This window comes from Neophocaena asiaeorientalis, unplaced genomic scaffold (genome assembly GCF_003031525.2).
Source record: "Neophocaena asiaeorientalis asiaeorientalis breed wild unplaced genomic scaffold, Neophocaena_asiaeorientalis_V1.1 scaffold461, whole genome shotgun sequence".
Lineage (NCBI taxonomy): Eukaryota > Metazoa > Chordata > Mammalia > Artiodactyla > Phocoenidae > Neophocaena > Neophocaena asiaeorientalis.
The window spans coordinates 2,471,209-2,481,797 of NW_020173230.1; the positions used below are offsets into that span (position 1 = coordinate 2,471,209).

The window sequence follows — 10,589 nt, forward strand, 5'->3', positions numbered from 1 at the left end:
AGTTGTGGCTCGTGGACTCTAGAGCACAGGCTCAGCAGTTGTGGCACACATGCTCAGTTGCTCCGCGGCATGTGGGATCTTCCCTGGCCAGGGCTCGAACCCGTGTCCCCTGCATTGGCAGGCAGATTCTTAACCATTGCACCACCAGGGAAGTGCCTGGCAGTTTCTAAGAAAATGAAACACACACTTAACTTGTGACCCAGCAATTGCACACTTGTGCATGAAGTGAAAACTTACACAAAAATCTGCATACAAATGTTCACAGAAGCTTTATTTGGAAGAGCTCCCAACTGGAAAAACCCAAATGTCTTTCATTGGCTGGTTAAACAAACTGTGGAACAACTATACCATGGAATACTAGTCAGCAATAAAAAAGAACGTGTTGGGGCTTCCCTGGTGGCGCAGTGGTTGAGAGTCCGCCTGTCGATGCAGGGGACACGGGTTCGTGCCCTGCTCCGGGAAGATCCCATATGCCACGGAGCGGCTAGGCCCGTGAGCCATGGCAGCTGAGCCTGCGCGTCCGGAGCCTGTGCTCCGCAACAGGAGAGGCCACAACAGTGAGAGGCCCGCGTACCGCAAAAAAAAAAAAAAAAAAAAAAAGAACGTGTTATTGATACATGCACAACTTGGATGAATCTCAAGGGAATTATGTTGCATGAAGAAAAGCCAATCCCAAAAGGCTATGTACTACAGAATTCCATTTATATTATATTCTTGAAATGACAAAATTATACAGAGGGAGAACAGGTTAGTAGTTGCCAAAGGTTACGGAGGGGAGAGGGAAAGATATCCTTTGATGGAACTGTTCTGTATCTTGACTGTGGTGGTGGTGGTCACAGGAATCTACATGTCATAAAATTACACGGAACTAAATACACACACACACACATACACAAATAAGTACATGTAAAATGGGTGCAATCTGGATAAGGTCAGTGGAGTGCATTAATGTCAATTTCCTGGCGGTGATATTGTACTGCAGTTACGCAAGATGCTATCACTGAGTAACGTCCGGATGAAGGGTATACAAGAGCTCTATTATTTCTGACGATTGCATATGAATCCACGTTATTTCTAAATAAAAGTTTAAAAAAAAGAAAACAGAGGACTATGTTAAAATACTTGCAACTCATATCATAAAGGGCCGATGCCGCTCACATTTAAAGAGTTTCTCGACAAAGAAATAATAACAAAACTAAACATGTATACAGCACATAATATGTAGCAAGTACTCTTCTAAGTTTTTTCAATGCATTCATTCATTAAATTCTCACATCATTCCCATATCATCTCCATTTTATAGGTGAGGTGACTAAGGCACAGAGAGGTTAAGCACCTTGCCCAAGGCCACAGAGCTAGTAAGTGGTAGCGCCAGGATTCAAAACCCAGCAGTCTGGCTCCAGAATGCAAACGCTTAAACTCTGTGGGTCTCTAGAAAAGACTAGAAAAATTGTCAGAGCATATAAACGGTAAAAGAAAAACAACTGGGTCTTACAGGAGAGGAGAGAAATCCAGAGAAGGGTGGTGCAGACCTCCCTGCACCCTGGGAACCAACCTTCTTAAGGGCCCCATCTGCCCCAGCTTGGGCAAGCCCAACCCACGTCACACCTCATTACACAAGGCACAGACTCCTCCTTCAACACAAAAAGACCGATCCCCGCCTTCCAAAACCTGCCCCTCTGCAGCCACCTGCTCCAGGAGGAACTGAGGGAAAGGGAGACTGGCAGGCCAGGACTCAGCTTTAGCAGGGAGACAGACACAGCATCCCAGGTGAGCTGGGAGACAGGTGTGGGGCAGGTAGGCTCAGCTTTTGAAACAAAGAGGACAGAAAAGGGAAGAAAAGAGCCCCTCCCTTGGAGGTCTTACCAGCCAGTCTACCCTGTCCCCGCAGACTGACCCAGTGAGCAGATAGGCAGCTCCAGTAAGGAGTAGACAGCGCTGGCAAATTGGGCAGCAATGACCCAGGGGACAAAGGACTTAGCATGAGGCCACCACCAGAAACACCTGCTCCCAGGCCTGCAGCCTTCCTGGCCCCTTGGAAGAGCTCCAGCCCTCTGAAACCCAAAGGTGCTCCCCTCTCATCCCCCTCCTCCCTCAAGTCCTGGGGGACCATGTGCCTATTTTGGGAGGAGGGGGTAGACAAAGGAAGCTAGCCCTACAACAGTCCTAGAGACTAATATCTCATTTGACAGGTGACATCTTCCCTTAGGTAGAGGGTAGAGAATGCCAGCCCTGCCATCCTACAACCTTTTCCTCTAATTAATCGCAGTCCTGCCACTCCTGAGAGGAAAACAGGAACAAGTTAAAATATTACAGAGACCCACAAGTGCACACAGGCACATCCATGTGTGTACTTCCAGCTGTACACACACCCTGCCTGCGTGTCTGAGGCCAAGACCTTCATGTCTGTGCCCAGCCCACAGCGGGGCTCAGGACTCGCTCTCCTCCCCCAGGGCTCAAATACGAATGTGGATGAGGCTGAAGGGGAGGGAAGGACAGGGGTAGAAAGATGATCCAGTGTCCAGGGCTGGGACTTTGTCTCTGGGTTCAAAGGCTTAAACCAAGAATATTTTACCCTGGGTCAACTCCCTCTGTGGCAGCTTTGAACTGTTAGCAAGCAGAGCTGAGGGAGCTAAAGGCACCATGTGTCCCCAACTGAAAAGCATGCAGTGGATAAAGGGAGCACAGGACCCGACTGGAACCCCCTGGAAGCTGGCTGGGGACAGATCAACCAGCCGTTTCAACCCATCATTTTATCTGAAGAGCTTGAGGCCCAAAGAAGGAGAGGGATTCACCAGAGTCCCACAGCAAAGTGGCAGCAATACTGAGACCAGGACCAGGATCTCCTGACTCTCTCTCAAGTACTCTTCCTGTTACTCACGGCACATGCCATTCTTTGTCACTTCCAAAACTGGCGTTCCCTCCACCAGAGAGCTGTTTGGAAAGTGCTTCCCACACACTAGGTGAAGGTTTACTTTCTGGTTCACTCAGTGCTGTTTTAGGCCACGGAGATAATAATCATAAACCATAGATCATAACCATTAGCATCATAATAGCACATAACATTTACTGAGCCCTTACGGTGTGCCAGTCATCATCTCCCTGACCCTCATGACAGACCTATGACACCAGTACTACTACCACGCCCCACTTCACAAACGAGGAAACCAAGGCTCAGAGAGGTTAACCAATTTACCCAAGATTACACATCAAGGAAGTGTTCGCTTAAACCACTTCCCATGTTCTTAACTACTGCATTCCACTGCTGCCACCCAAGTATACTGGTAAACAAATCAATATGATAATTTCAGATACTGTTAAGTACTATGAAAAAATAAAACATGGTGAGAGATAGAGGATGACCTTGACAGTGGCTCTCTCCCAATCTGTAGGTCCGGTGGTCAGGGCAAGAGTCCACAAAGACATAGCGACGTCTGTACAGAAGCCCGAGGGGCAAGGAGCCCACCATGACAAGATCTGAGAGAAGGGCATTTTAAACAAAGGGGACAGTTTGGGTTTTGTTCCAAGGGCAATGGAAAGCCATTGGAAGGTTTAAGCAAGGCAGTGACATGTTTTGCTGTGTGATGAATAGATTGTAGAGGGATCCCAGGGAAAAAGAAGAGATCTGACATTTTCAGGAAATCTGATGATGAAGGGGTGGAGGGGAGATTAGGCAGGACTGAGAATAGAGCAGGGGCAGCTGGGACCAGCACTCTCCTTTGCTTCCCACACTTCCAGGAGCCCCCGCCCCATTAGGATGGGTGGGATTTGAAAATCAAGACCCCTGGTCCCAGCTGGGCCCACCTATAGCCCTACCACCTCTGCCTCATGGAGTCCAGCAGCCTTGGGGGAGGGGAAGTGCTTGGGGTCTGATGGGGACAGGAGGGCAAGGTGTCCAAGGCGAGCTTTTTTTTTTTTAATTAACATCTTTATTGGAGTATAATCGCTTTACAATGGTGTGTTAGTTTCTGCTGTATAACAAAGTGAATCAGCTATACATATACATATATCCCCATATCTCCTCCCTCTTGCATCACCCTCCCACCCTCCCTATCCCACCCCTCTAGGTGGACATAAAGCACCGAGTTTCCAAGGCGAGATTTTTTTTTCTTTTGGCTGTGCCACATGGCATGCGGGATCTTAGTTCCCCAACCAGTAGTTCTGCACCCCCAGCAATGGAAACTCGGATTCTTAACCACTGGACCACCAGGGAAGTCCCTTTTTTTCCTTTTTTGTCTTTTTCTTTTTTTTTGGCCAAGGTGGGATTTTTGCTCAAAACTCTCATCAGGGGACTTCCCTGGTGGCGCAGTAGTTAAGAATCCGTCTGCCACTGCAGAGGACACAGGTTCGAGCCCTGGTCCAGGAATTTCCCACATGCTGTGGAGCAACCCATGTGGCACAACTACTGAGCCCGCATGTCACAACTACTGAAACCCTTGCGCCTAGAGCCCATGCTCCGTAACAAGAAAAGCCACCACAATGAGAAGCCCGCGCACCACGACGAAGAGTGGTCCCCCCTCTCCGCAACTAGAGAAAGCCCACGTGCAGCAATGAAGGCCCAGCGCAGCCAAAAAGAAAAAAAAAGGCTCATCAGGAGGATTTCCCCAGGGCTCACACTGTCCCCCCACTGCTCTCTACCAGGAAAGGGCTGGGTAGGTAAGAATCCCACCCCCCACACAAATCTCCACCCCAGGAGATCCTATATGCTTTACCCCCAGTTGGGAATATCGTCCTCACGTCCCAACACGGGCCTTCTCCAGGGCTCTGGACTAGATTACTTGGGATGGGGAGGAAGGAGGCTGCCTGGGTGCACTGGGACATCTAGGAAAAGCAAGTTCTATGGACTTTCCCCCTCCGTCCCATCCCTTTCTCTCCCATGAGTTTATGAGTTTCCTGCCCCCGCTTGGCCAAGCCCAGACAGGACTCCATCATGTCTGGGGAGGGAGAGACGGTGGGAGGTGCCAGCAGCTCCCGTGGCTGCTGGCTGAACTCACCTTCCTTTCCTCCCCTTACATCCTAACGACGCTGAAGAAGCCAGAGAAAAATGGGAGGTGTATTCCTTCCCACAAGCCCACAGCCTCAAGCCCATTGGCTCCTGGGCCTGTAGCTACTTGCAAGGCTATTTACTAGTGACCCTCAGGGGCGCCCAGCCTTCCTACCCTCCTCTCACTGAAATTTCCTATTAGGTCCCCAATAGGAAGAGGAGCATATCTCTAAGGATTTGGAGGGGCTGATTCTGGACCTTAGACAGTGAGGCACTACTCCAAAACCCTGGGACCCATTAGTCCTCCAGGCTTCCTGGGACAGACCCACCATGGCCTGTTCGGCCCCAGAACAGTTCCTGGCACACAATGGAGATGCGGTGAATAATTGGTGATTGAAAGCCCCACAATTGAGCCCCTGTGTATTAGAATGTTTTGAGGGCCTGACTGGCTTCAGGCTAACCTCAGAACTGATTCCTGGAGAAGCCACCACATTCATGTATTGAACACCTGCTATGTAACATGTATGTAACATGTCCTGTGTGAGCTAGACATTCGTTGGATGAATGAAAGCTGCATGACCTTAAATATGACCTTTCTGTCCCTCAGTTTTCCTCTCTAAAACATGGAAGTGATAATACTTCATCATAAAGCCACTGTGAGAATTACAGTACTTAGAACAAGACATAAAAATAGTCACAGTAGGTGTTTAATAAGTGGTGGGTGGTATTACGAGGGCTGTAAATGTTGGGGTGCGGTGCACAGCTAACAGGCTCAGGGTAGCAGAGCTGTAGGGCATCGGGCACAGCAGCCGGGGGCTGCTCCGGACTTCTGGGAAAGGCCACTCAAATTCCCAGCAATGGTGTCCAACTTTGCCAGAGCTGCGGGGGGTGGGGTTGGGGGCCAGGAGGAGAGTTTGCTGACTTTTCTAGTGAACTGGGCGCTTCCAGCAAACCATCCCTGCTGCTCACCGGCTCCCAGCTTTGCTCACGCCTCCTGCTCACACCTAATTTCTCGGTGAGCAAGACCCAATAGCACAGCCGTCCCTCCCCCGCCCCCAGGGCCTCTGCTGCCCCCTAGGCTCGGGCGCGGCTGCCAGCCCTTGCACCTTCCCCCACCTCCAAGCCCTGTGAATTCTGACATCCCCGAATTTTATCGTCTCGTGAAATATCCCTGCTTTTCCTTGGGGAGCCACCTCTGCGCCCTCGCGTGGCCCGTCAAGAGGGCAGGCTAAGGCGGAGAGGGGACCTGAGGCTCCACGGTCTCCCCTCGTGTTGCCCCCGCCCCCCAACCTCGCACCAGATCGCCACGGTCTCCAACCTCTGCTCCCGCGGCGCCAGGCAGACACCCTCCCGCGCTCTCCTACCGCGACACTGCTGGCCCCCGGCCCGGGCCCTCTGCGCCCGGCGGCCCAGCCTCACCGCCGGGAACCCTGGGAGCTGTAGTTTTCGGCCGCCCTCGGCAGGCGCGGGGCCCACAGAGCCTGATGCGTGTGCGCGTCCGCCAAGTGAGGGACCCTGACCCTCGCCATGGCCGGGCCCAAGAGCGCCAGAGAGGCAGGGCAGTGGACCAGCTGAGGAGGCGGAATTTCCAGCGAGGTCTCGTTCTCCGTAGGGCCCTGGACAAGTCCCGTAACATCAGCAACAGTCTGTCTTGTAGGATTTCCAGCGAGAGCCCAGGCTCAGCACCTGGTACCCAGCATGTCCTCAATGAACCGGTGCCTCTGAGACTATCGTTACTGGCCCGGCACAGTTGCCAAAGGCAATTCAGCCCCAAAAAGTGTGTGGGGGGCTGCCCGCCACCCCCACCCCCGTTACTCCCACACGTATTTGGGCCAGCGCCCCAGGTGCCCCTCCCTATCCCACCCAAGTTCCCCTCAGTGCCTCGGGCCATCCACAAACACACTCTACCTCTACTCAGAAATTTCCGATATTTATTTCCCAACATTTTGATAATTTTTTACAAATTGAATAAAAGGAATGAAGGAGAGTACGTGGGACCCCAGGCCAAGCCTTGGGGTCCCGATGAGAGGTGACGGTTTGAAAACTTCTCCTCACCCACAACTCCTGGCCTGCTGCCCTAACCTCTCCTATCAACCTTACCTAAGAGTGAGGTGGGGGCTTTCTGAGGATGTGGGGTTCCCCCCTAGAGGGGACTCTGGGAATCCTGTCTCAAGCCCTGAACTGGGTCAGGTTGGGGACAGATGTGGGCCCGGATGTGGCGCCCTCGCCGCCTCTCCTGCCTGCGGGACAGCTGCTGCAGTTGTTTCCGAATGGCCCACAGCACCAGGTACACTTCCTGCAGCATCTCAGTCCCTCTCGACTCCAAAGGGGACCCGGTCTTCATTTGGGAGGTGACTGAGGTAGAACTCACAGATGACTGTGAAAGAGAGAAGATGAGCACAGATGAACAGCTTGGTCTAGGGGGAAACCACTGGTGGAACCACCTGCAGATAAACGGCAAAGGCTTGTCTAATTCCACCTGCCCTGTCAAGCCTCAGCTTGGGCAACGCCTCCTCCAGGAAGCCTTCTCGGCCTGTCTCTACTCTGGTGTTCACCCTGTCATAACACATTTTATGCACTATTTGTTCTGCGGACTCATCTGTTTTCAATACCACCATGCAAGCTCCTGGAAGACAGGGACCCTGTCCGACCCACCTTTGAGTCCCCACTAGGGTTCCATGGAGAGTGCATTAAAATGAAGGCCAGAATGACACCCCCAACTCTGTCTCCAAACCAAAGCTCTCGCCTGACCTCCAGGCCTGTATATCCCACTGCCTCCTAGACGTCTCCCTGTAGATGTCCCTCTGACACTTCAACACATCCTGTCCCAACGCCCTAAAGTCGTTACTTTCTCCCCTAAGTCGGCTCTCCTTCCAGTGAATGGCTCCAGCCTGTTTTCATGTCTGTCTCTCCCTCGCTCCTCACCGTCATGCAATCAACCACGTGGGACAACAATTCTACCTCTTAAATATCACTCCAATCCATTAACTTGTTCTACCTGATGCCTCTCTCCCGGCCCAGAATATTTTATTTTATTTTATTTTTGACCACACCGCGCGGCTTGTGGGATCTCAGTTCCCCGACCAGGGAGTGAACCTGGGCCTCGGCAGTGAGAGCGCCAAGTCCTAACCACTGAACCGCCAAGGAATTCCCCAGGTGAACTTTCAAAAATTATTATTAATGCAGTAATACCTAATTCAAAACCAAAATAAATTGACTTGGTAGTAACCTAGACACTTCCATTTTTAAATTAAAATTTTGACTGAGATAATTGTAGGTTCACGTGCACTTGTGAGAAATAATACTTATACTCTTTACCTATTTTCCCCCTATAGTAAAATCTTTCAAAACTCTAGTAGTATCATAGAATACTGACATCAATACAATCCACTGATCTGAATTTATTCATATTTCTCCAGTTTTACTTGTATTTGTGTGTGTGTGTTGAATTCTTCCCAATTTTACATGATACGTGCAGGTTCATGAACTCAACTACCATAGTCAAGATACAGGAGATTTCCATCGTCGCAAGGATTCCTCATGTTGCCCTTTTATAACCAACCCATCTCCCCCGTCTCTCCCTCCATGCGCAGCCCCTGGCAACCACTAAACCACTAATTGGATCCCCACTTCTCTAATTTGGTTATTTCTGGAATGGTATATAGTATAAATGGAATCATACGATATACAATCTTTTGGGATTGGTTGTTTTCACGCAGCATAATTCCCTTGAGATCCATCCAAGTTGTTGCATATATCAATAGTTTGTTCCTTTTTATGGCTGAGCAGTATCATTCCATGATATATCACAGTTTAACCACTCACCCATTGAAGGACATTTGGGTTGGTTTGGGCTCTTATGAATAAAGCTGCTATGAATGTTCACGTACAGATTTTTGTGTGAACATAAAATTTCATTTATCTGGGATAAATGTCCAGGAGTACAATCACTAGGCCATATGATAACCGCATGTTTAGTTTTAGAAGAACTGACCACACTGTTTTTCCAGAGTGGTCACACCATTTTACATTCCCACCAGCGTGAATGAGTCATGGGGGATAGGAAGAGGGTGCTGCTGGGGACAAGGGGGACAACGTGCTGACCTTCCAGCTGCACATCTGCCAGCCAGACCGCAGGGTGGAGACCATGAGCGTGCAGACAGATTTGACGGCAGTCCGGGGCAGCTGCAACAGCGATCTCTGCCCATGGCCCGCCTCCACCGCAGCCCCGTCCGTGGTGGTCTTGGCCAACACGCAGGGGTCAGCCACCTTGGAGGACACATCCATCTTGGAGACCTTAGCCTCCTTGGGGGACTCAACCAACTTGAAAGTCTCAGACACCCTGGAAGTCTTCTCCACCTTCAACTCATTTTTCTTGGAGTCAGTGCGTTCTACGATGGTTGACTTAGCTTTGTGTTTCCAGAAGAAGACCTAAGAACCGAGACGGGGAGAGGACAGACAGAAGTGAGGGGCAGAGCAAGAGACAACAGTCAGGAGGGAAGGCCCAGAGGAGAAGGAGCCTCCTCCCCAGCTGTCCTGTCCCTCACCACCTCCCTCTCCATCTTGTTTGGCCACAGGTGGCCAGGAGAGGAGGGAGGCCAGGTGAGGAAGTGCGCGTTTCTGTGACCTAGAGGTCATTGACCAGCACTTCCTACCCCAGCAGGGCAAGAGGAAGGGGCGATCTCTGAAACTCACCAAGTGACTAATCTTGCACCAAATCCATCGGAAGAACCTCAGGACCACAGCCATTTCTTCCGATACACAAGCCCCAAGTAGGGGGCAGAACCGGCATTTAGTTCAGTGGGGAGGAGGACAGGCTGCAAGCCAGTGGCTGCCACCTAAGGGGTCTCTGGGGAGCCTCTAGCACAGCAGTGAAGAAAGAAATAGAGAATCCAGGAGGAAAAATCCCCCCAGTGACTCATCCTAGGCCCTTCCTCCCCTCCCTGGGACAGGGAGAGGAGTCAAAGTTGATGAGAACCCAGAGGGAGGGAGAGTTCTAGCCCATTGTGAGAGCCTGCCTGGCCCTGACCCCAACCCCCGAGACCCTTCCAGGACCCCCGGAGCCAATCCCTGCGCCCTTGGCCCTCCTTCCCCCGAATCCAAGGAAGGAAAACTAACATTTACTGAGCACCTGGTACTCCTTGGGCATTTCCTATGTCTGATGTCATGTAACCCTCCCAGTTGCCCTTCAGGTAGGTATTATTGTCAGTACCATTTTACCCAGGAGGAAGCTGCGAGTCAGAAAAACCAAAGAAGCTGCCCAAGTCATAAACCTAGGGAGCCACAGGGCAAGGAGTACAAACCAGGTCTGCCTCCAGGATCCCACTCTCAGCAGGTCCCCTCTAGTGGGGCCACGGTTCTCCTGAAGTGGAGGCTGCTGCTTTTCCCGCTTCCCCACTAGATGGGGTCCGTCTCCCTACCTGCCTCTTCCGCCTGGGCCGGAGCCGAGGCTGTCAGGGAGGGGCCTGCTCACCCACAGGGCCCCATCCTCAGCCAGCTGGGGGTGGAGGCCACGGAGGCCAGCCAGGCCTGGCGAGGGCACCGTGTGCCCGGGGAGCCTGGCCCACACCCAGAGTTGAGACAAGGGGCCCATTCAGGGCCCCCC

General features: G+C 51.6%; 1 protein-coding gene across 1 annotated transcript; it reads right to left on the bottom strand.

Moving 5' to 3' along the window:
• Positions 1-6,895: 6,895 nt before the first annotated feature.
• Positions 6,896-10,583, bottom strand: SPACDR (sperm acrosome developmental regulator). The gene is made up of 3 exons (XM_024745385.1): positions 9,680-10,583; positions 9,089-9,415; positions 6,896-7,361 (listed from the first exon to the last, which is right to left on the bottom strand). Exons 1-3 carry the CDS (start codon positions 9,731-9,733, stop codon positions 7,128-7,130), a joined length of 615 nt encoding a protein of 204 aa, XP_024601153.1. The 5' UTR covers positions 9,734-10,583; the 3' UTR covers positions 6,896-7,127.
• Positions 10,584-10,589: the final 6 nt, after the last annotated feature.